Source organism: Callithrix jacchus, chromosome 12, assembly GCF_049354715.1.
Source record: "Callithrix jacchus isolate 240 chromosome 12, calJac240_pri, whole genome shotgun sequence".
NCBI lineage: Eukaryota > Metazoa > Chordata > Mammalia > Primates > Cebidae > Callithrix > Callithrix jacchus.
The window spans coordinates 53,833,150-53,860,063 of record NC_133513.1 but is presented as its reverse complement, the minus strand read 5'-3'; the positions used below and the strand labels follow the sequence as shown (position 1 = coordinate 53,860,063).

At 40.4% G+C, this 26,914-nt stretch overlaps 1 protein-coding gene across 5 annotated transcripts in view; it reads left to right on the top strand.

Moving 5' to 3' along the window:
- The window catches only part of LRMDA (leucine rich melanocyte differentiation associated), a 1,126,962-nt gene that overhangs the window by 876,799 nt on the left and 223,249 nt on the right, over positions 1-26,914 (top strand). For 4 of the 5 annotated variants that reach the window (XM_054242286.2, XM_054242285.2, XM_054242287.2 and 1 more), the window contains one exon: positions 14,527-14,611. The exons of the other annotated variant lie outside the window; for it this stretch is intronic. In XM_054242286.2, coding sequence (XP_054098261.1) covers positions 14,527-14,611 — 85 coding nt within the window. The remainder of the gene's footprint in view (positions 1-14,526; positions 14,612-26,914) is intronic. 5 annotated transcript variants of the gene reach the window in all.

Below are 26,914 nucleotides of genomic sequence, written 5' to 3'. Positions count from 1 at the left end.
GAAAACCTCTGATGCTGACAGCAGGCACCTTTCTGACGAGGGTGTGATTGGCACCTTTGAAGCTTCAGTCGGGAGCCAGTGTCCAGTGGGTCAGAGCTTCCTCTGTCTGTGGGTGGTGGAGGTAATAATGAGGCAACTGGAAGGATTACTTGCAGACAAGCAGCAGGATTACGAGGAGGGCTTCTCAGCTCCAAAAGGAACAGTTCGAGGAAAGCCTCTGATCTGTCAGCCTTAGAGGAAATTAGTGGGAGCAGACTGGAGCAGGCTTTAAAAAAGGCATTTAGGATATTAAAGCGAAATGTGAAGAGGATATTAAAATAGGGCAAAAGGGCAAGGAGCGCTGATCTCGAAAGGAGGGTGTCTCCCTCTTCCTACCAGGAATTTGCAAGGTTTGCCCAGATTTCACAGACACCTTCTTTTTACGGTCCAGCAGAGTGATTTTACTTGCCTTGCAACAAGTTAGGGAAGGGTCAGACGGATTTGAGGTGGCAACGAAGGTCCTGTGCAAAACTTGTTTGCTCTCCACCCTCTGGCAGTTTCAGAAGCTCCTGAAACCAAGGCTTCTGGTATAATTTTACAACAAGTCAGCGCATTACTGACATCCTATCTGTATTAGCTATCTATTGTATATTTTACTTCTTACCCTTCTGGTTCAAGTCGGGATGCTGCCAATAAATCCTGTGTTACCATTAAAGAGGCCATTCATCAAGCTTCCTAATGCGATTAATCAAGATACACCACAGTACCCTTAAAATGAGATCATTTTGATAAATCATGTATGACATGAAAAGACTTTATTCCTTTTAAGTGCAATTTAGACTGTAATTTTTTCCCTCATTTATGATTCATGGGAGAAACATGGATAAAATTCTCTTGCATAGTTACACCTTATCTACAGCAATAACTCAAAACTGCTTTTAGATGAAAATTCAGGGTCTTATTCACCAAAGCTGAATGCCAGCTCATTATTTTCTGGCATTCAGTAGTCCAAAAATAATGTCTCCACATTAAGCGGCATCTCAAAAAAGTTGGAATTGGCCAGGCACCAGGCACATCAATTATACTCCATCATCCTTAATAAGGAAGAAATATCAGATGTCCCTTTGGAGGTTTTTTGAATCAGTAATGCTCAGCCTTTACCTCCCCAATTTAGAATGATTGGGAAACAAAAATGGTGGTAACCAAAAAGTTTGGGAATTTCAGGGCCTTTATATGACTCTCTTCTCCTATTGCATAAGTCTCAAAAGAGGTGACTTTTCCCCTCCCATGTGGTTCATGCTTCCTTTTCCATTCCCCTTTTCTCATTTCACAAAGGAAACTGCCATTTTGTTAGGTCTGAGTTTTGTTTCTAAGCTGCTGTATCTGTGATGCAGGCTTTCCCCTCACAGCTGTCACAATAATTTGGGAAACGATATTCATAACCTCCAATAGAAAAATAATTTGAAAATGTGCCTTCTGGTGAGATCCATCAAGTTTAAGGTCACATTTTTGGTTTAAAGGGAGACACTGATGCTATTCATTAAACTGAAAAATGGCTTGTTTTCCACTAATATTGAAATAAACTCTGGATGGATGTTAAGTCATGCTGGCATGCACTCATATTGAAAGCAAAAAGAAAACACAGATATATTTAATTTGGACATGTAAACTCAACAGAGTTTTAGGTCTTTTATGAGACATGGAATCAGGAAGATTGGCTGAAACAAATGTGAACAATCAGAAGTTCATTTGCCTCTTGCAAAGAATGAGAGCATTTAAAGTGGGATTCAGTCTCTTAAGAATTACAGACCCACTTGCATTTTTTTCAACCACTTGTACCTATGAATAAAGACTTGATCAACATGTAATTTGTTTCCCCGCTGTTATTGGAGATTCATTGTGAGATTCATTTGGCTTTCAGCTCAAAAGCCAGTATTTGCCTCTGTTTTTAAGTAACCCAAGAATGCACATATCCTATCCATGTCCACATAACATAAATGAATCAAAACTCAAATTTGAGTTATATTTATGCTGATGCTCTGTACTTTAATCAGAAATAAACTGACATAAAACAAAGTTTTCTTGCATATTATTCACATTTAAATGAAATTTCCTGTGCTTTTAATTTTATCTAGTATAAAGAGTCAGTTAAGAATCCAAGGCCATTAAGGCTGCACTTGCCTTGTTTAGGTTTCCATTTCACATTTATGACTTTCTATTTTTGTGAATAAAGATCTGTAAATTTGAAAAATATGCATGTATCTCATTAAAAAAATTTCCCAGCTCTAACAACACTCAGCAAATCTCCAAAGAATGCAAGTTTAAAACATAAATATTTTAAGGCTCCATAAAATTGGCAGTAAATATTTTCCCCCTTTAATACCATGTTCATTTCATTCCAATTTACTACCACGATTATATTTTCTGCAGCAGCTTTTAATACAATACACAATTATTTCATATGGGGTTGGGTAGGTTGCCTCATTAAGCCTGCAAAGATCAGGCCTCTTATGATCCCCACAAATATACTTGCATTTATTTTTAATTAAAATGCCCCTCTTAAATTGTCTCAAGTTTATTACTATAAATAACAAGCTAAGCCAAATAGCCACAGTTGAAAAGTTAGCAGGGCAAGATGACCAGGTCCCCAAACCTCACACAGAGCCAACTATGATATGTATGCAGTGGTACCCTGCCACCTGTTGGCTCTGCTTACACATAACAGGGTGTTGATCTCCCTCACCGTGGAGCAGTAACCCTCTCTGACCCCTATCCCTAGTTCATCATCCCCAAGAGAAAAGAAGAGGCCTTTGGGAATCCCAGGCCTCCTGATTTCCCCCATCATTCATTTCTGTGGCCACATGTTTCTCTGGCTAATGCTAAAAATTTATGGCTGAACACATTAAGGGCAGTGCAAGTCCTTCCCTACTTCTGGATGATTTCAGAGTTTCCTGTCATAAGGAAATCCAAGATGTGTCCTCAGCGGATTGTATGTGACAGTGTCTGCTTATATCTCAGGAATCTGAGGAATGATGGATAAACTGTCAGTTTTGAAGGATGATGTTTTCTCCATATTTCCATTATGAACTGGGCTGTCATCTCCTAATAAATTTCTTGCATTGGTATCAATTTATTTTTACAAGCAGAGGGTCTGATGTATTTGGGAAAAGCACTGACAGCAGATCTGGCCTAGCTTGACAGAGCTGGCTTCACTTCATTTTGGAAAACTACTTTGGTTCCAATGACAGGACTTGACCTATATAGCCCCTGAAATTTAAAAAACAAAAACAAACAAACAAAAACCTCCATGAGAGGAAAAGAGACACATGAGGCAATTTCTTCTTTTAAGCCAAAAATATCAAGCCTTTAGGACTACATGACATAATATTATTTCTAAGACAGTCCTACAAACCCAGTTGAGATATGCCATGTGTAGCATTCTCATCTGGGTTAGATGAGACCATATTTAGATGAGACCATTGCAATAATGTAATGAATTGTTGGGTGAATTTGGATTACAATGAGGCTAAGGCTCACACCAGAAGGAATCTCAGTAGTGCTTTTCTGCTTGACAAGTGAGAAGCAAAGTTAATTCATATAATGAATTTTTAATTATGAAGTATGGGCATATCTCTGTCATGGCTACTCTGAAGGGTAGAAAAAGCCATACAGCATTAGCCTTACCTCTCAAGAAACTTAGTCTAGTTGAAGAGATAAAATATTAAACGAAATAGGAGTGAAGTAAGAATAAATACTAGCTAACATCTGTGAACAGTAGCTAATATGGTTGTCTCTGACTGTATTTAACATTAACCTTTATTGTGAAGGGAGTCAGCTTGTAATTGTCAAGACAGTGGCAACTGGAGGCAAGCTGCCTGGGTTTGTGTCCCAGCTCTGCCAAGTAGTAGTTACTTAAGAACCTAAGTGAGAGCTTGGTCAAGGGACTTAATTTCTCTGGTCCTCAGCTTCCTCATCTGTAAAACAGAGTGTAACTCCTTCATGAAACTTGTGAAGTTTGAAGAAATGAATATGTGGAAAGTGTTTAACACAGTTCCAGACACAAAGTAAGCACCAATAAGTGTTAGCAATTTTAACTCTCATTATCATGATTGACTATTATTACCATTATCACTTTTACTCAAAATGTGACTTAAAGAGTTTAAATGAATTGCCCAAGACGGAGCCTGGCTCTAAATCTTGTCAATACAGCATCAAAGCACAGAAAACAGAGAGGAAAACAGTATACAAATTGTGAATAAGTCAAGAACAGAATCCTTGAAACTTAGGTTTTTTTCCTTATTGTTCTTTCCATTCCTAGACTATAAAATAGCCCTTTTCTCCATAGGCTGAAACATACCTTAGAAGCTACTTGAAAAGTGCTCTATATAGTGGTATATAGGTAAGTCTAACAGCCAAGTCTCTGGGGAAAATAGTGTGTGTGTGTGTACACACATATATATAATTTATTGCATTTGTTATATAAACATTGTATAGAACACAATTAAAAATAAAAATTGAATACAGAACACTCTTTATAAAAAAAATCCCATACAATCACTTGTCACAGATAATTTCAATGATTTTAGCCAAACTCTTGTATCTTGTATCTGTGGCTGCAATTGATGAACGAGTATAGTTCCAACTGGAATGCTGGTTGATATTTCTTTATCTTCAGGAGTATGTCAGAACTTTACTCACTCATTTGTTAATGACATAGGCAACTACTTTGCTGAACTGGATGATACTTTTTGAATATTGGAAGAACACTTTTTCAATTTTTTGTGCTATTGACAGTGCCTTGCAACACCCAACAAAGCAGCTTCCCAAAGAATTAAGAAAAGATGATTAAATGAGAAGGAAAATACTAATAGCATGCGTAACTTTTGTAAAGGCAGAACATCCTGTCTATAAGTAAGCAATTCTATTTAGCCCAAGAAGTATGGAGCACAAATTAATATTTTGCTACCGTTAGGCTACAACACATCATTTATTTGTCATTTTTTAAGAGATGGAAATTTGCGCTGTTGCCCATGGTCAGACTCCAACTCCTGGACTCAAGTGATCTGTCCGCCTTGGCCTCCCAAACTGCTAGGATTACAGTTGTGAGCCATCGTGCCTGGTCACACAACATCTTTTTAGGTTCTATCTGCAACGTTAACGTTTTCTCTATGACTTTAAGTTTAGCAAATCAGCATCCCAATAAATTGAACCCTAACTTGGAGCATTTGCCAGTTTCTGCTGCAAATACTCCCGCAGTGGTCAAAGTCCAGCTACAAAGTCCCATCACCGAAAAGCTGGAAAGTAATCGCACATCATTATATAGTGTTTTTATCATATAAATACAGTAGACTCGATTTCCAGAGCATAAATAACGGTAAAATTTTGTAAAACAATTAAGAAGTGGGGAGTCAGGTTAACTATTACCTTTGCTTTTAAGGTAATTTACTCCATTTTAAATATGTGTAATTTTAAATAATACCTGTGTTTAACAACTGACCGAAGTCCCCAAAACCTTAATAATTAGTTCTTGTAAGCCAGTACAGGTTCACACTAGGACACCACTGGTTATTTGAATCCAAAAGGCCAAAGAGATCTGAAATACTAATTTGTCTACATTGCACAGCTAATTCTTTCATGGATTATTAAATAAGCTGATAGTTTTATTTACTTAGCTGGCCAAAGAACATGTTGCATGTTAACATGAATTGATTCATATCCCACTACCAATATATTACCTAACTTTGTATGTGCACTAAATAAGCCTAGGCAGGGTTGGGAGGAGCTGAGAACAGACAAGAGCCCCACCCCCTACCCAGTTGGCGGGGTGGGAGCCCACACTCCTGGATGCAGCTGCAGCCTCCCAGCTTTGCGCTGGACCCTGGCATCCCTGTATTCTCAGGAGCCTGGGAAGCCCCTGCTCCCTGCGGGCTCGGAAGTGCTGTCTCCTGCTCCTGGTGCCCGGGCCAGTGCAGAGCAAAGTTGTGGCCAACTCTGGGTGCTATCGTGACCCAGCTGGGTTTGCATACACTCAGGGCGGCGCTGACACGCGAGCCCCCCTGCTGCCTTGGCCCCTTCTAGACTTTGGGTGCCAATGAGCATAGGAGGCAGCCCACGGGGTGCTGAAGGCAGCTCCATGTAGGCCTGCAGGTGCTCCTCGACATGAACAGCCTGGGCAATGTGGAGGGCATGTTGATGGCAGAAGGCAGACTTCCTGGGTGGATAGGGGTGGGTTCTCAGTGAAACCCCACCTTCAAGCCAGGGATGGCCTGAAGCCCCCGGGATCGGCTGCCAGTTTCAGGTGGAGAGTATGCCTGGAGTGAGAATTTATGGTGCTTTTTCCGGCCTGCCTATGGCGCCCATGAACCAATCCCCATTCAATTCCCCCCTTTTGAGCGCATAAACACCCACCAAACTCTATGACCTGCCTGCAGAAAGGAGCTACCCACTTTGGGTCTTCGGAGAGCTGTTCTGTTGCTCAGTGAAGCTCCTCTGCATTGTTCATGCTCATTGTCCACGTGCCTCATTCTTCTGGATGTGGGACAAGAACTCAGGATCCGCCAAATGGTGGGACTAAAAGAGCTATAACGCAGAGTTGAAACACGCCTCCCCACATGCCACATTGCAGGTGACGATAAGGAGAGAAGAGCTGCGGCCGTTCAGCAAGCACAGACCTAGGGGCTCTCGGACCTGTGTCGCTCTCTTTAGGGCTCTGTGGTTGCTGGAGTCTCCAAGCTTCCAGGCACCACAGCATTCCCTGGTGCCCACAGTGGAAGCCACTTGCAGTACACCCTGTCCAGCTGCAGCCCCACTTGGAGCCGGTGCCTGTACTGGCACTTGGAGCTGCCTGCCCCACCACAGCCAGCACACCTGGCTATGGGTGGGGCCGAACCCCTCACTCGCTTGCTCACACCCCACTCACCACTCCATGCCTGGCTCACCCTTGGCGGATGTGGGATCTGGGCCGGTAGTGCCAGCTGAGTGCATCCTGCTGGGCCAAGTAGGTGGAAGGAGCCCAGCGAGCCTGAGCGAAACTGAGGCGAAGGTGCCACCAGCCACAGAGGGTTCTGACTGGAAAAGTGACACCCTAAGGATCCGGTGACACTTGCATTATAAGGCTATTAAGAGGGTTAAATGAAACAATGCTTATAAAATGCCTGCATATAATTCTCAAGAAATGTACACACATCCACATTATGTGGAGGTTATAACACATTACTTTCTGATTATGATTATGTCTGATTTGTGTCCTGTGTTTGAACACAGGACACAAATGAAATCCTCAGCAAGAATTAATTAGCAAACTATTTGTGCTCCATCATACTTCTTTCGATAAAGAAAATTGTTTATTTACAGATAGGATGTTCTCCCCTTATTACAATTACCTATTAGTAAAATTAGTAAATTTACTAATGCTGTTAGTAAATTTCTTTTCATCTGATAATCCTTTCTCAATACTTTGAGAAGCTGCTTTGTTCGATGCTGTAAGGCATTCACTGCCAAATTAGGATTGGCCTCTAAAATCTTAAAGTTTACAGTTCTCCGAAAGGGACAAGTGCCCAGTAGACATCGAAGCATGGGAGAATAGAGTAATGGCCAGGAGAAGAGCGTGGGGCTAGGGAAACAGTCTGGGCTTTAGGAGTCAGGCTGACTTGGTTTCTGATCTTACTCTGGAGTTTAGAACTGGACAGTCTTGGACATATTACTGATCTTTTCTAAGTCTCAGTTTTTTCATTTTTCAAATGAGAGGAATATAGGACATATCTCATACATTGGATCAGCATTAGCATTTACCATATAGTCAAGAAATATTAAATCCTGTCGCACACTTTGCTTCCTTTCTTTTCGATCTTCTTTTTCCTCAACTCCAATTTTTCCTCCCTTCTCTTTTTCCATTTCTCCTCAATCTCTGATAGGACAGATTGAAAAATATCTGAGGGACTAGGCATTATTTCATATCAGCCATTGTATATGAGTAGTGTTTTAATTTGTAAATATTATAAATTATAAGAAGTAATGGCATGTTAAATAAAGTTTACAACTCCAAGCGTCCTTGATCACATTGCTAGCAAAAATTTATTTTTGAGATGAAGTCTCTGTCAGTCACCCAGGCTGGAGTGCAATGGTATGATCTTGGCTCACTCCAACCTCTGCCTCCCAGGTTCAAGCAATTCTCCTGTCTTAGCCTTCTGAGTAGCTGGGATTGCTAAAATACAAAAATGAGCCAGGTGCCCACAAATAAAATTTTTGTATTTTTAGTAGAGATGAGGTTGCACCATATTAGGTGGTTCTCAAACTCCTGACCTCAGGTGATCTGCCCGCCTTGGTCTCCCAAAGTGCTGGGATTACAGGCATGAGTCACTGTGCCCGGCCCCAAAATCCTTTGATCTTTACTTAGTAACTTCTATCTATTCCAAATTTTATATTGTTAAAAACCACAACCTATATACTGTTTTAATGTTTACTGTGTTCACTTAATATTATGTAATATCTTTGCATATTTTTCTCCTTTGTACTTAGAGTTATATTAGGTTATCACAAAAAATTATGATCTTTTCCATAATGTCCAATATTTAGATGGTTTTTTCTTCTGTTATATAAGTGTCTGCTAAAAATATTTTGGAACTACTGCTCCAAATGATTTGTAAGATTTTTAACAACACTTACACTCTGTGAGTGGATTAGTTATGTAACAGCCCACAAAATGCCCAAGCCACAGCCCTTCCTTTCTTTTTTCCTTTCCTAGTTTTCCTCCTCCCTCCCGCCTTTTGCTTTCCCTTCCCTGCCTTTCATAAATATTTGTGAACCACTACTCTGGGCCAGATGCCACAGTAGGCCCTGGCAGAACTGGGTCCCCTGTAGATCAGATAGAAACAAATGGGAAGCTCCAGGCCATTGCCTTCAGAATGCTTTCCTATTCCAGAGAGGCTTTTGACCCAGTCCTCTTCTCCTCACCTGCTTCCGCTATGACCAGCTTCTCACTTGAATTACCCTTCACCTCTCTCACTCAGCTTCATCCTCAGCATTAGCCCAAACTCTGACCTTTTCTCCATTGGGATCTTTTCTTGGTCTCTTAGTTCCAGACTCACCCTCATCCCTACTTTGTGTTTTGTTTCCTCCCGTTTTCTTGGCTGCCGGCTCTAGACAGGATATGGCTGTTCCTGCTTTCAAACCTGTTATTCAGACTTAATCTGTGTGTCAGTGACACCTTCTCTCTAGCTTTCTAGCTTTACCAAAAGGCATGGTACCTTAATCTGCTAGGGGACTGGGAAGCTTCAGCCTTCTAGCTGGTTCTTTAGTTTCTCTAACTTAATCCTTCAGAAGATGTCTTTACTTTCTGATTCTGGCAATTTGGCCCACACTTTCATGTTGAATTACAATCGTGGTATGTAGTTTTATCTTTGACTTTAAAATGTTTTGCTCATTCAGTCATCATGCATTGACTTCCTCCTGTATTTCTGGAAGTATGTTGGGCACAGGGTTAATCATATAATTAATTTCAGAAATTTTAATAAAGTTAATCCCCAAAGCTCCCTGTTAGCATGAATGAGAACTGAGTAAGTATGTAACTACTGTTACAGGTGCTTAGATGTCATAATCAAGGTCGTAGACAACATTCTGTGATGATGCAGAATATGGGATTGTGAGGGGCATGCTGAGTTGGTGGTTCTTCATAACCAGTATTAATCATAGTGTGATTTTTTTTATAAGCCAGGAATGCAACCAATGTTCTCTTTTTATTTTTCTTGGTATTCTCAGCAAAGGGCCTGGCATATAGTAGGTGGTTATTAAATATTTGATAACTAAATGAGTGATGCTTTTTTTTATGAGAGAAAATAAATGTTTTTAGAAGAGTCAGCTTTATTCCATGGTTTCAGGGAATGAATTGTGATGAAAAGTGAAGATTGCTTTTGCTTGAAAGAGGCTGACATATTTCCCAGGCCTGGGATCACTTTCTGTGGTGTATGATTTAAGGGTGAATGAGCATGCCAGAGCGCTCCACTTGAGCTGAGTGATGGGGAATGAGTTGTGGAGCTGTGGTCTTAGATGGTATTTTGTGAAAAATAGTGGGAGATTTATGGCTATTAAACAACTTTGTAGCTGCCCCCTTCTTGTTTCGAAGTCTGCCAAATCTCTCCTCCTGTGGTCTGTATCATGTTCTTTCAGTGCATCCGTGACATTCAGAAATATCCACCGGACTGCAGTTTTTCATTGAATGCACCCATTGGAAAGGGGCTTGAATTTTACACATTTATCAGTTTCTGTAATCACCAAGTGAAACTCTCGCTTTGCAAGTCTGTTGCAGAATTCACTGTGCGTGTCTTGAATCTTTTCCAAGGAGGTTGCCAAAGTTCCACCTTCCTTCCTTCCATTATGGAAATTGCAGAGTGCAGTATATTAGTGGCTATTACCTTTATTGATGTGGGTTTTAAAAATTATCAGTGACTCTTTGATTGTGAGCAGGAGAAGAATCAAGTAACCTTCAGAATGCTTTGATGTATCTTCAGCAGAAGGACTTGTAAGGCCAGAATGACTATTTCAAGACTTGGGGGCAGGGGATATATATTTACCATCATCTGCTTTTATCTATTCTAGAGCTCACTCTCAGTAGCTCTAGAAGAAACAAATGGGATAGTTCATCGCAAAAAGCCAATCGGAAATGGCATTAATCCATGTTGTACAAGTACTAGAGAATTGTTAGAGGAAATTTGCTCTCATTATGGGTTCATGTCAACATAGGACTGCATGGATTAGAAAAGAAATAGGGCCTTTTGGTGTTTAAAAAAAAATTCAAGCTTAGGTCTGAGAAGTTTCAAAAATGTAGAAAAGTTTAAAAAGTAATGAACACATGCAGAGATCATCCAGAATCTGTGGTTGCTAATATTTTGATGTTTGTTTTAAGTCTTCTTTAAATGAAAGGAAGAACATCATATATAAAGCTGAAGTTCTTTTCTCCCCATATCCCACCAGCCCCAGACCTACTATACTGCCCTCTGGCTGAAGCAACTGTTTTAATGAATTTAGTGTATATTTTTAATAATCTTTAGATGTTTTTATACATACATGAGTTCAGTAAACTTTATATTTCCATAAATATTACGTTTATCATTTTGCGACTTGCATTTTCACTCTGTGTTACATTTTTAAACCTATTTGAATTGAGATACAGAAATCAGGTTTGTTTCTCTTAAATACTGAATATTATTCTATCTTATTGATATACAACATTTTATTTTCCTCATCGATAGACATTTGAGTTAATTCCAATTTCTTCTGTTATAAATAATGCTGCAATAAACAGTTTTATGTCACAACTTGCAGACCTGTGTGAGATTTTCCCTAGAGTTACATATTTTAAATGAAATTGCTGCACCAATTTTCAGTTTTATTAGATATTGCTAAATGATGATTCAAAGTAGTTGAACCAATGTACATTCCCACTAGCAAGGAATGAGACGATAACATCCTTTTCCTTTGTTCTCACTAGTTCTTGCTATTGTAAGACTTAAAAGTTTTTCAGTATGATGAGTGGGAAAATCATTCCTTGTTTTAATTCCTATTGCCGTTCGTCCTAGGAAATTTCAGCAACTTCTCTTATGTTTATTGACCGTTCAGGTTTTCTCATCTTTGAATTTCCAGACATTTCCTTTGTCTGTTTTTCTATTATATTTTCTATTGATTTAAAGACATTCTTTTTTATTTTGGATACTAATTATTTATTGTAGATGTGCAAATATTTCCTAACAGGAGAATTTAAAAATTAAAATGTAAAACTCTAATTCTTTGCCATAGGCATTTAGAAAAGATAGCAAGGGCCAGGTGCAGTTGCTCATGCTCGTAATCCCAACACTTTTGGAGGCTGAGGCAGGTGGATCACCTGCGACTGGGAGTTTGAGACCAGCCTTGGCAACGTGGTAAAACCCCATTTCTACTAAAAATGCAAAAATTAACTGGACATGATGGCACGTGCCTGTAAATCCCAGCTACTTGGGAGGTTGAGGCATGAGAATTGCTTGAACTGGGAGGCAGAGGTTGCAGTGAGTTGAGATTGTGCCTCTGCACTCCAGCCTGGGCACAGAGTGAGATTCTGTCTCAACAACAACAACAACAAATTTGCCAAGGATTCAAAATTGGAGAGTATTTATAGCCCTGAAGATTCAGATTTACTCAAATTTGCTTTTTTTCATGTTAGGCGTATCTTTTAATCCAGGTAAAAGAAAATATTATTTACATTTCCCATTACTGCATACTCAATATACAGTAGGTAAACCGCCCCAGTTTCAAGGTGAGTTCTTTATTCTTTGGCACATAGAGTACAAATTTAAGACATTTTCTTGTCCACTTATTTCATATGATAATTGTGTCTTTCTGAATCATGCTTCTAATCCTAAGGTTCAGAGAACCAGTGTGAACATCACTCTTGACAGAATCACATGGACTTGATTTTGAGAAAAGCCACATCAGAGAACTGGTAGTTGGAACCCTGGTTTGTAGTTGTTTTCCTAGACATCCAGCCAAAGAAGTCCCATCAAAAGGCATAGTTTGCAAAATCATGGTTTCTTGGATTATTTTTCATGATGTGAGTTTATCAATGGACACTGAGCAGGAAAGTAATTAAGTGCTGGTCATAGAATGAAGACTGCAAAACAACAGAAGCCACACCATTTTCGCTCTACCTGCAATACAAAACACAACCAAACATCTCTTTTACGCTTGGCTACAGGATTCTAATGTGTAGCACAGTCAGAGGTGTTTCATGAAAGGTAGGATTTGTTCCAGTAATTGTAGGAAAAAGCTGTTATCAAATTGTCAACAGCCCAAATCGAGATTAAAAGTTCTAAGAAATATCACAACACAACAAACTAAAACGCATATTGATTTTTTTTTTTTTTTTGCAACGAGTTGGAGCAGACATATTGACAACTATGGCCTCCTATGGAGGAAGTATGCTACATCTAGGGATGATGACCCCTGTAACCCTCACCCCATGTGTCCTGCCTCAAGCATTAAATAGATGCCATATTTAGGACACTGTCGTCATGTTTCATTCATTATATAGAAATTACAGGAGACCTTGACTACCCAATAGAGAGACACTTGGTGACTATAGTATTTGATTTTTTAAATCTAATTTTGGACTCCACATTCTTGCAATATGCTAAAAAGTAGAAAAGTCTTACCTACTTCAAAACATGTTTTTCTTGATGGCTAAGCTTTTATTTTTCTGGACCCAGTAGCCTTGGATCCAAATTTAAACACCATATATTTGCCTCAGAGCTGGAGTGAAGCAGTGCTACCTGAAAACTCTTTCTACCTAGGGACGGAGCTTCTGATTTTGCTCCAGTCGCCCTCTTGCTGTTAAGTCTCCACTGAAAGCCGCTTAGTCAGACGTCGCAAATGTCAGAAATGAAATTTAAAGGGTTTTTCTAGCAAGTAGGTCTAATCTCCTACTTAGTTTGATTCCTGTAATATAGGTAATCTCTTTGGAGAAAAGGCCTACTTTTAGGAGGGCAAATATATCCCATAGAATGTATTTCCTATTCCGGAAAGAAAAATATATCATTAATGAAATTTACTTTTTCATGAAGCTTGGAAAGATTGTAAGCTTTAGATTTTGATCCTAGCAGATGTTCTTGTTGGGATATTTAAAAAAAAGCTGCATTTGATTTGGAAATGTTAGTTAAGAGTTGCTTCTTGCTACTAGCAAACACACCGTGAGTGTGGCATGCTGGCCATTGGTTCTGAGTGATAGCTGACCTCAAGCTGAAATACTTCCTTCTAGCTTAACTCACAAGCATGTTGGGTTCTGAAGAGTGAGTTTTAGCAGCCTGTGCCATCTCAGACACAGTTCTATAGTTAAAGCGTGGTCTGCAGACAGTGAAAAAGTATCATCTTAAATGTATCTTAAATGATTTTCTTTTAGGCCTTGGAGTGACAAATTTGTTGATAACCACTACATCCCAAACCACCATCCCAAACCATCCCAAATTTCAGACGTATTTCTCATTGCTGTTGCTACACTGAGCCAGAATCCCCATTGCATATGGCGAGACAATTTATATCCTTTCCTGTGCTGACTTCATCCTGCCCAGTCTTTCATGCCACTGGGCTCATAGAGGTCAGCCCTGGTTTTCCCCATTTATCCTGGGGGCAGAGCTTAGCCTCTTCACTAGTTAACATAGAAATCTGCCCATATCCAGTGTTTACTTTGTGGGAATAACTGGGTGAAGGCCTGGTAGAAATCTAGGTCTCTAACTTTTCCTGCCTTCCACCTCTCTCTTTTTCTTCCTCCTTCTCCTTTCATTTCAGCACATAAACAAACTTCCCTCTTTCCTCAGAGCTATTCCACATGTACTGAGGCCCTTCAAAGCTTTGGATCTTACCCAACACTTACCAGAATATTATCTCAACAAAGACAATTCTTGCTTCCTAAGAAGTATCTTGGCAGATAATAATTTCTTCAAGCTCAGATCCCAAGGAGACAGGTCTGGTAAATGAGGGTTTTGATATTTGGTATTGCTTCATGTTGACTTTGCTTTTGTCACACAGGTTTCCAGTGAGGACTTTGCCAGCTCCCCTGAGCGCCACTACACGCCCTTGCCTTCTGCTTCCAGGGAACTCACCAGTCACCGAGGTTGGAACTCAGCTTTTTATTGCTCTCAGTGGATGCAGGGAGGGACACTTGGCTGTGCAGAGCTCTGGCTCATTACTGCTGCCTCGGCACTTTAGAAAGAACACAGTGATTTTTAAGTCCGTGATGAGAAAACCATACCTGTCACACATAGTGATTTTAACCCGTATTAAACAGAATTTAGTGGCATTCTACCCGGGAGGCAAATAAATCTACGGTATAATATAATTTTATAATTTTTTTTTCTTTAAAGAGATTACTTTGAAATTACCAAGGAGATATTCACTTTAGTATTAGTGATGGGGAGAAATAGGGAAACTCACTAATATTTATAAAAGTATCATTGTTTGAGAATATAACAATTGACATATGTAATTTCAAAATGAGTGAACTCTACATTATAACTAAAAGGAATTCCAATTTCCCTGGCAACATTGAGAGAATCCATGTGCAGTTTTTGCTGAATTCTCTTGTTCTCAAAACATGAATTTGGTTTACTCAGTTTTTCCAAAGCCTTGAATGTCTGCTGCTGTCTCTAGAGTCTTCAGCTTCAAAAGCAGACGGTACACTGACATGAAATATCACTTGAAAATGTCTTATCCCTAAGCTGGCTGTTGAAATATTGTTTCCCCAAGAAGGAAATTCCACTTACACATGTAAAGGGGAAACTGAACAGGGACTATCCCAGCAGCACTGCAGGATGTGCAGGTGGAAGAACAGGCTGTGGAGATGCTCAGAAAGCAGTGAATCTGACCCTCCGAGTCACCATCTGGGCTCTGGGCAAATGGGATACTTGTAATCGGCAGGAAAAGAACAAGAGAGTACTGCAGGATTTTCGGTGTCTGTGGCTTGGACCTGTGTTGCCTGTTTGGTGTCTGGGCATCAATAGAACTTTTCTACATTTAAATATGCCTTAGTTAATTTTGCGAAAAAATCAATTTTGCTCAAAGTCAGGGAAATAAGCAGCTGCCAACCTGCTATGTTTTAGGGGCATGAACAGGTCTTTTTCACTGAATGTCCTTTTGAAGGTCTTGAGCATATTTCCCTTTGGAGACCGTTTTTGGGGAATTTCCCTAAAATAACACCACATCTAGATGGAGCAACAAATTAACCCTTAAATGAGCATCATATCCTCATGTGTTTATTTATTTGTATTTTAATAGGGGTTTCTTGTATTTGAATAAGGGTAATTTTACTTTGTAGTCTATTGAATAAGTTTCATAGAAACCAAAGTCTCAGAAACATCACAGCCACTTGTAAAGTTTATCTGGACATGAAATTGAGCTTTCAAAATGGGGAGATAAGATCAGATAAATGATAATTATTAGGAATAGAGCAAATATTATCTGTCATTTTTAACAGATTTTTTAAAGCAATATAGTTTTAAGGTATTTGGAATAACATTTGGAATATGGAAAAATGCCTAAAATAGTTAGAGTTCACATAAGTGCTATTGGATGACATCAGGGCCTAACATCAATGAGAGAAATGTAAAAACATTATTTAAAGGGAGCCAACAACAGATGTCTCAGTTTTACTGAAGAAAATTCCTACATATTTGACGCATTGGTTGCCCAATCAGTGCTGACGTGGTTGGTTGAGAAAAGCAAGTCCACATCATAAAATGATGTTCTTTGGGCTGAGGGCCATAAGGAGACCAATAAAGAGGACCAAAGAAGTTCATCAAAGCTGGATTATTGTTGGACTGATGTACATAGGAGAAAGGTGAGCCTCATATATTTGAGCTTGGCATAAACCAATTTGGCTTGAACCAGCTTGGCTTTCTCCAAATGGGAAAGCCATTATTTTTTGGCACTAACACGAAACCACTTAAGACTATCTCATTTTTTAAAAAATATTTAAGGTAATTATTTCAAGTTTCTGATCATATAAATCATGAAACGATTTGTCGTTTGTTAATACCTTCATGCCAACAACTTGCAAACATTTATGCACAAGAGGGCCTTTCACGGTGTAAGGACAAATCACCTCAACTCTTTCCCAACGGAAATCCTCCATGATGTGTGAAACTTTTGTCTATAAAATCCTCACTGGAAGTTCTATTTGCAAATAATTTTTTATTCATCCAGTTCCCAATCTCTTTTCCTTCCGCACCAACAACTACAAAAACTGGCGGGCAGTAGTTCATGTGCAAATTGCTATTTTTCTGGACATGCCATTTTCCCTTTACTTGTCCTTTTATGTAACTTCCAATGTCGAGTATGATAGGCCCAAGATTCGTGTCCTAGAAACTGTAGATTCAAATGCAAAGAAGGTCTGGGCTTAGAATACTGATCAGGAGACCTAGGACTAAATTTCTCCATCTGTAACTTGTAGATAATCTGCACATCACAGGAATTAGTAACATGCAGTACTTTATTCCTGCATGAAGCTTTTACTGACCTGAGTTAGGTTGATTTTCTTCTTTCTATAGGTATTAATGATATTTGTTTCTATCTCTTAGAGCAGTTGTTCATATTCTGCTTTGTGTGATAGAGGTCAGGTTATGTGTGCCTTAAACTCCTCACAAGTGAATACTCCCTGAGAGGCAGCAGTAAGTCCAGTTCATCATCTTTTTGTTTTTCTTTTTTGAGACAGTCTTCTCCTGTCATTCAGATGGGAGGGCAATGGTGCAATCTTGCCTCACTGCAACCTCTGCCTTCTGGGTTCAAGTGATTCTCCTGCCTCAGCCTCCCAAGTAGCTGGGACTACAGGTGTGCACCACCATGCCCAGCTAATTTTTGTAATTTTTTTTAGTAGAGACGGGGGTTTCACCATGTTGGCCAGGATGGTCTCGATCTCTTGACCTTGTGATCTGTCTGCCTCTGCTTCCCAAAGTGCTGGGATTACAGGTATGAGCCACCATGCCCAGCCTCATCTTCTTTTTGACATCACTGACTCTATTCTTCAGGTATCAGCTTAAATATCATAACTCCAAAGGAAACTTCTCTGATCCCCCTACACTGTTGTATTAGGCCATTGTTCCCCATTCAGGGACTATCTTCCTAGATAGGCCATAAGCTGTTGTGAAGAGTGGTTGAGATTACATATGTTCACCACTTTATCTGCAATGCCCGGCACAGGACCTCCCACCTAAATGAAGCTCCATATATATTTTTCAGTAAACGCTGAGTAATAAAAAACCCAGGGGAAGGGTGAGTAACTTACCTCTGCAAGGTAACTTGATTGCAGGCGAAAAAGAAGACCCTGCTTCCTTTGGGGGTGGACACACTAAAGGGAAAGGTCTAGCTGTGTGGACCTCAGAACTCAATTCTGTTCCTTTCATAAACCCAGACCATCAGGGATGGATGTCATATGTGTTGTTTCATTGCCAGAGAGCATTTAGTCACAAAGCCTAACTTCTAAATAGTTGATTATTTTAATGTTTCAAGCACTGGTGGTTTGATGGTAAGGAAGGGAATAGGATCAATTGAAATAACTGATGGAATTATTTTACTAGAACAGAAACTCTCAAGGAAGGGGTCAGACTCTCAGTAAGATATGGATTGTGGTACACACATGGATTTAGAATGGTCCACTTGAATTCTCTCTGAGAACACTGTCCTGGGTTGCACCATATCTTTGGAATGAGGAGGACGTGGAATGTGTCAGTAATCTCATTTGTTCCCTAGTGGCAATCTATGTATTGTGTCCTTGGTGGTGGTCATGTTATGAGAAGCACTAAAATATTTGTTGGAGAAATGTCTCTTTAAATATGTACGAGTACAGGACATGCCTCAGCATGCCAGATATTGCCATTCTTCATCTGGTAGCTGTTAGAAGAAGAATTCGCATCTGTAGAGGACATTGTGTCTTTTGGGGAAAACATTTCTATTTAGAATGTAAATTATATCATCTTCAGGACAACCCTGTAAAGTGAGGAGGGCAAATATTATTCCCATTACACAGAGGGAGACATCAAGAATTGCTGGGGACTATAGAGCAACTCAACAACAGGCAAGAGAAACAAAATCAAAGCCCTGTGCCCTAATTCCCAAGTCACCCCTGACCTTCATCCTTCATCCGTGTGTATGAAGCAAGTGTAGGTAGACCTAACTGTGGCCTTGAGCTGGAAGGAAGAGGAGAACAAGTAGAGGGAGAGACATGGCCCAGAAATGTTCGTCAGTGGGACGAGTTTCCAAAGCCTGTGCTAAGGCTGCCAGGAGCTACAGCATCCTACTTGTCTGCTTCTGTCAAAAGAATTGTATTACTCCCTCCCTGCCATTCTTTATTTTTAAATTACAGAACAATAAAATCAGGAGCAGAGAAAGTTTGAAAACGAAAAGGGAGAATGCTCCCTGTCAGTCTGGATTCAGACAGGGAAAACAGAAGGCACTCAGTGTGTTCCAATTATGAAGAGTTTTACTGGAATAAATTAGAGGTTGTGCCACCGCCCAGAATCTCAACCTCAGCTCTGAGCTGGTGTATCTCAGGAGCTTGCTGGAAAGTTCTGTAGATCACAGGAATACCTGGGTGTCCTTCACTGACTTTCTCTATCTGAAGCACCTGTGCGGGGATTCTCACGCTTACCTGGAGACTGTTTCAGTCATTGCGGTTATCCATGCATTACCCTGCTCCTCCTCCTCCCTAGGAGCCAATCATACTGCAGCACTTCTCTGTGGCCAACTCTAACCTAGGCTGATTCACGGAAGGGGATTCTGGGCTGTACAGTTTTTAGTTCTCCCTCTGATCAACAGAGAAAACCTTAGAAGAAAGCAATGGTGGCAATGTTAAAACAGATAATCCTCCACATCTACCATAACCCTGCCTTGCCAGTCGCTATCACGTGGAGGATCCCATTTCAACTTGTCTGCATACACATTTTGCAAGATAATTGCAAGCCTAGTGAATGTCCCTGAATTATTTATTTCCTGATGCTTATACTATAGTCTTGAAGATGTGCCATAGTTAGCTTGCCGTATTAAACATTGGTCTTGAAATGTATAAAAGGAAGAAAGAAGAAATTTGCTGTGAAACTTGCTTAGAGACGATAACCTCTCTACTTTGACTATTGTTGGCAATCGTGTCGTTAATTTTATTGACACAGTTGTTAGGTACTCATCTTCCTCTCCAACAAGGGCTTGGTCTATTTGTGTTTGAAATTGATTGCTGGGACTGTCACAAAGTAATTTATACAGCAACTTATCATAATTAGTTATCGTTTGCAGTTTCCTTAATGTGAGCTGCATTTTATGCTTAGCGATTGATTTTTCTGTATATCTCCATGAAGCAGCTCAATGTGTGCCATCCAAAAAAGAAAAAAAATGGAAAGCAAAACTGTGGGTTTTTCTTTATTATTTAAAACATTTTTAGCCTGAGATATCATAAAATACATTTCCACAGAAGCCATAAATACAGAGTGTTTTGCTTCAACTCATTAAATCAGCCAAAGCAAAAGTGAATAAAAGGAAATTTAAATGTCTGTATGTGAAGAGGTAGCAGTGTAGGCAAAGATGTCTGGGATGGGGAGATGTTGGCCAGGAAATCTTCTAGCCAACAAGCGTAATACTTTTAGGAAGGTTCAAAGGGAAGTTACTTGATGATTAAACTATTGCTCACAATTTGTTTTCGGCTTATAGGATTTGGAGATGCAGGTGCAGAATGATGAGATACCTTTCCTCATCCATTATAAGGGTCATGGCCTATAACAAAAGAGAGGTTAACAAGAGAAAAGGATAAGAAATTAAAGTTTTCTGAGATGGGGTGCCTTCAGAAATGAAGGCTGAAAGACCCAGGGAAAACTGTTTTTATGCTTATGTTGATGAAGAATGGACAGTTTTGTAGAAATAGGATTAGACAAAGGGTATAATCTAATGGTAATAGATTGAGGAGAAACCCAGCAAGGGCCTGTCTGTTCACATTCTTCTTGGTCTTTCTATGTAGCATTCCTTCTTCTGCTTATAGAATAAAACCCTCTGGATCAATTGAAGTAACCGATGGAATTATTTTATAATGCTGGTTATAGAACAGAACCTTCTGGATCTGTTCCTTCTGGTTATAGAATAGTAACTTCTGGTTATGGAACAGAACCCTCTGGATCAATTGAAGTGACTGATGGAAGAGCCCTCCAGAATGAGGGTCTTCAAAGGAGAAGAGAGAGTGTGACCTTTCTAGGTTTTATGGCTGGCTTTAGGGGACAGGATTCTAGTTTCAATGACCTGACTTAGAGAAGAGGAATTCTGATTTCTATAACTGACTTCACGGGAGAGACAGAGGGTTGGGGCAGGGGGTAAGAGAAGGCCAGAGAGACCTTGCCTCTCAGGCCCTTCCAGTGTCTTGTTTCAAATCACTCAACGCCAAGGTGCCACAATTTGGGGTATTATGTTCTGAGCCCTGTAAGAGGAGTATGTCTCTTTTAGCCAACTTCTAGTTTTTCATTTTTAGATTTCTACTATCTTACTGTGTCAACCACAGGGAATGTGAAAGCTAAGTAGGTCTGGTCATTATAAACAAAATCTACAGAAAACAATAGCAAAGACTCAAGAAATGCATTTATTTAGGGCAACCTAATGGCTCAGTATCAAGGAATCTTTTTCCTACTGCCTCTTGGTTCTCATTGACCTTTTAACAAGATGGGATGGGGCTGGGTGCGGTAGTTCACGCCTGTAAGCCCAGCACTTTGGTAGGCTGAGGCAGGTGGATCACTTGAGGTCAGGAGTTTGAGACCAGCCTGGCCAACATGACAAAACCCCGTCTATACTAAAAATACAAAAATTAGCTGGGTGCGGTGGCAGGCAGCTGTAATCCCAGTTACTTGGGAGACTGATATAGGAGAATCAGACAGGAAGTGGAGGTTGCAGTGAGCTGAGATCGTGCCATTGCTCTCTAGCCTGGGCGACCGAATGAGACTCATCTCTAACAAACAAAAATATGGGATGAACAACCTTATGGTTCTGGCAACTTTGCAAGGGAGGTCTCACCTAAGGTCAGACCTCATGACTAAGGAAGCCTGCTTATATATTGCCTTCTGCCTTCCAGAATATTTTGACTAGTCTTTCAAGAGAGCTAAGCATCAAATAGTTTCTCAAAAAATTGTCACTGAATCATTGAAGGATCATAGAAGCATGACAGATCCAAATTTCCCCCATGGATAATGTATTGAAAAGGAGCAAAAGGAGAGAGAAAGAGAGAAAAGAAAAGGTAAAAAAACCTCCGCAAAGACAAGGACATGTTTTTGTCCAGGGGTCCTGTCAAATAAGAGCACAGCCTTGGCTTGTGTCTTTTAGACTTCTTGCCACCACTGTGCCCTGACTCTGGGGGGGAAGAGTGTTGGTTCCTTGTGCAGAACTATTATTAGCGTTTGCTAATTATGTAAAATGATTTCCTTTGATGACATTTTCAACAGAACTCATTACTTAATTTTCTATCCTTCATAATGCTTTTATGGGCTTATAATCTTGGTGGAATTCTCAGATGCTGAGAGATGCTAAAGTTTCCTTTATTTAATCGAGGTGACGTGATTTGACAGTAGTGGTTGACAGGTTTATTTTATCTGCGTGGCAGTGGGAGTCTATTTTCAGTGTGTGCACTCTGTTCCAAAGTAAAAGGACTTTACTAAGTGCTGAATAAATTGTACTTGCCTCTGATTCTAGACCTTGCTGGAATGGTTTAAAAACTCTGATCTGGGTCATCAAATTCATCTCCCTGCTACTTTGCAGGGTCAATAGCTTCACTCTGTACGGAGCCGGGCTGGGTGGATTGGAATGGAGGGTAGTGTAGATTAAAACTTCCGCGTATATATAGATAGATGTGCATGTGTGCACTCGCTGTCTGGGAGGGTGGCAGTGATGGAAGAGCAAGCCAAGTGGAATCTGAAGATGGATGAATCTGTTAGACTATTACCAAGACTGGCATGGAGTTTAGCCAGGAACTTTAAGCAACCTCATTTAAGGATTTAAAATCCATAGGGGTCCATTTCCTCTCCCTTTTCTCCAAGGATGATTTTTCATTTGTAGTCTCTGAGATTGCTTTATTTCTATTCTCTGGGCAGAATTGTGGTATACTCGTAGACACAGAAGGGCTACGAATCTGGATTTTCTCTCTCAGAAGCAAAGTAAGGAGGGAAAAATGGATTTCACTTTTCCCCTGCCTCTCAAATAGCAGCAAACCCTACTTCTGTAAAATGAGAGGTCAGAAAGACAACTCTTCCCCCAACAGACAGTCCCAATAAAAAATGATAGTAAAACCATGCTCCCTTTATTTTTAAAAATGGAAACCTAGAATGTACAGGGTAGAAGTTTCTAAATGTGCTTATGCTTTAGAGTCCTGAGCTATTTCTTCCTCCTTTTTATGAGAAAGAAGTATGACATGGTCAGTAAGACAAAGTTTGCTGTGAGCGCAGTCATTCAAGAATCTCTCCAACATGTCTTTATTTAGTACATACTGTGTACCAAGTGTATTGTTAGGATTTGTGGAGAATTTAGAAATAGAGAATATTGTCTCTATCTTCCAGGAATTTGTGTTTTGATTGAGAAGATCCCAAAAATGAAGTAATACCAACCAAGCAAGATATTACATAAGTAAGAGCTTTATTAGTTGGTAAAAGCTGCAAGTGCTATCCATGTTTAGAAAAGATAGGATGCAATATAGGTGAGACTCTTCAGGCGTGGCCCTTTGGAGGATGCTGGCTTTGAGCTTTTAAGAACGTGTTAAGTGGAGGGCAAAAGAAGAGTATTCCAGAATGATAAATGGGTAAAGGTAAAGCACAAGGGCAAGAACAGGTAGAACTGACAAGAAAAAGGGATCCTGTTTTGAAAAGGTCAGAAATAAGGTTCTTTATAGAGGACAGGTCCATATTAGGGCAGACCTTGGACAGACAGAAGGGTTTATATTTGATTTAAAACCATGCTGTAGGATTATTAATCTGCAAGCAGTATGCAGCGGTAACTGGAAAGGAGACAGCATGGGCTCAAGGAGGCCATGGTGGAATGGGATTGGAGGGAGATCGTTTCAAGTCTTAGAAGCCTTAGATTTCCAGACAACCAGGTTCTGTGTCTGTAGACTGTGATGCCTAGTCTGTAGACTGTGAAACCTAGAGTAGGTTTCTAGCAAAGGTAATTGAGAAAACAAACTGGTAACAGATGGGGAAGACAGCTGGGGCCAGGATAGATACTGCCAGTAGAGCAGGAGTTGGGGCCATGCACAGGGATCCTTATGGCCACTATGGAGTTGCTGTTTGAGGTTGCTGATGGTTTTGGTCACGAGGGCTCAAGCATCAGAGAAAATGGACAGTCAGTGTTTTTCCTCTGCGTGTTATTCAGAATATTTCTGATGTTGGCTTTTGAAACTAAAACACAGGGCCCAGGATAATGTTGAAATAATCCAGCATTCGATGATCAAGGCCTGGAGTGGCTCGCTGGCTGGAGGTACAGAGAATAAAGGAAGGAATATGAGAAACAGTCTGTTGCAAACACAATAGACCGAATGCTGATTATATTTCACGGTAGAGAGAAAGAGAGGACCAGAAAGCTGTAAGGAAGCCAGCATGGTGTGTGGGAGGCTATGGTCTCTGCCTGTTGCCCCTTTCTCGGTACATCCCTGTCGCAAGATTCTCTCCTACCATTCATGCATGAACTCTAATCTGGCCTGTTAGATGGAAGAGCGGTGGAGTTAATGTAGTGGAGCTTGTGGCAGCAGGAACAAATATACAGAAAGCAGGCAGAGCAGCCACAAGCATTTGTTCTCATTCTAGTCTTTGGCTTAAAGATGAGAGCTTCATTCTCTTCAAAACTGTTAAGTGTCCAGGGTGTTTTATTTCTGGATCTTGGGCTTCTGGAAGGAGAGTGAGTTGAAGCCAATTCTTTTGGTCTAAATTGTTCTGCCCTGAGCTCCACCCAGTATTAACGTCCCAGTCCCAGTTCTTCTGACTCTTTTTATTTCCCTGTCTCTTGTAGAAAACTTTACCCCTGCCCCAGGTTTTTCCTCATGTGGTGATTTTACAACCTTTTTTGGAACAAATAAACAAACATCTGGAATCATGTGGTACATTTAATTAAAAAGTTTGCATTTGGCCAGAAATGGTAAAATCATGAAAAATGGCCTGTCGGTGAGCTCAAGAAGGCCAAACGATGACGTTGTTGGCTACGAATGGACTGAAATTGAGGGAGGTGAACACCTGCTCAGCTCCGCCTGCTGTCCTCTAGCTTCCTCCTCCAGCCATTAATATTTACTGCAGTTTCTTTATCCATTCTAATGAAATTTTTTGGTTGGGGCTGGTCTGGGGAGAGGGCTGTTACTTTTCCAATAACCTTGGATTTGTTGCAATGTGTGTACTTTATAAAGGGTGTGGTATTGGGCTTTTTGGGCTTTTCATTTCCCTTGCTCAGAATTCCATATGTTTCAGGTCACCGCAGGGGCCTGTTTCTGTTTCTTCAATCAGTCCCTCAACGTGGTTTTCATGAGAGCCCCTAACATGTAGAACCCTGTACTGGGGCATGTAGGAGATGCAAAAGAAGCTGTGGGCTCTGCCTTCAGGAGTCCTACAGTCTAATTGGAGACAAGGTCCTACGCATAGAAAGCAGAGGCCAAGCTAGATGGAAGAGTGCAGAGAAGGGAGGGATCTGTGAGGAAACGAAGATTGTGAGGTGGCTTGGATGAAGGTGAGAACTGAGTTGACGGGAACTTTCCCTGGGTGAGTTCCAAGTGTGAAAGAGAATTTAGAGAGAGTCATGGAGTTCTGGTCATAATCTAGGTGAAAGTAGGGGGTTGATAAATGTAAAGCAAGAGTTGGATATGGTTATTCTATGTTTCTGATTAGCTTCTGCTCTGCAAGACATAGCTAGGGTGAAGTAAAATTTAACTATTGTTTGCAAATTAGGATAAAATGTTAAGATGATCTGGCTTTGCAGAGTATAGTGCTCTCATATGTCTCCCACATGAGGATTTATACCGAAGATGACATCATTTATACCAAAGAGGACAAAGTGAGTTTTTCTTGTTGCACAGAATTCAAGGGAAGTGGCCAGGGACTGAAAATACAGTGAGCACCATTTAGGTTTGATCCAAGGAAGGTATGAACCCACAGGTATCTGAGACAACTCTCAGAATAAATCTAGAAAGTTTATTTTGCCAAGATTAAGGATGCACCTGTGACCCAGTCTCAGGAGGTCCTAATGACACGTGCCCACGGTGGTCTGGGCATGGCATGTTTTTATATGTTTTAGGAAGACATGAAACATCAATCAGATACATTTAAGATATACGTTGGTTTGGTTCAGAAAGGCAGACAACTTGAAGTGGGGCAGGAGGTGGGGATTCCAGGTTACAGGTAGATTTAAAATTTTTCCAATTAGTAATTGGTTGAAAGGCTTATTATCAATAGAAAGGAATATCTGGGTTACTGAAGAGGTTGTGGAAACCAAGGTACTATCAAGCAGATGGAGCCTACAGGTAGCAAGCTTCAGAGAGCATGGATTGTGAATATTTCTTATCAGGCTTCAGGTCTATGTTGATGTTAAATGCTGGTTGACTTTTCCTGAATTCCAAAAGGGTGGAGGGCATAATGGGGCATGTCCGACCCACCCCCTGCTTTCCACCATGACCTGAATCCGTTTTTTAGGTTAACTTTGGAGTGCCCTAGCTAACAGGAGGGAGTCTATTAAGATAGTTGAGGGAGCCTTAGAATTTTATTTTTGATTTACAGAAGGATCAGTATTTTTTTTTTTGAACTCAGGTGTGGATTGGCAAGGGAGATAAATAGAGAAATCACCATTACCCAAGGCCTTTTACTGAAGGACATGCTCATCTGTCTTTGAAGTAGCCTGAATAAAGTGAAATGAAACTTAAACAATTTTCAAATCCTGACTAGATGTGATCCTGGGTTCTCTAGGTCAATGCTGGTTCAGCTTTTTCATAAAATGAAATCAGGGTTTCACCTTGACCCCTCTGGACTTGTGCAAGCACAGGGAGATATAAGATCATGCTGGATGGAGCACAGTTTCAGTGTTGCCAGAGGAGTTCTTAGTCCTCAGCTCTTTATTATTCTTGTGCATCTGTTTTCTTAAATACTCTCTGCAGAAGCATTAGCATGAAAATAAAAGAGTACAGCAACTTGGAATTTTCCATTTGTAGCTTCCTTAGTCTGTGGGGTCAAAGTTCTGTCCTCAGGGATGCTAATGCAAACTCTGTGTGCTGTTCCAGGGCAAATGTTTCTCAACTAAATGACAAGAGGGGGTGGGGAGCCAGGGAAGTAATGCAATGCTAATTCCCAAACACAGACTGCCCAGAGGTCCCAATTTAAATTGCTGCTCCCCCAACTCCATTCCCACCCTCCCCCAAAGGAAAAAAAAATATCCTGTGTTGTTAGGA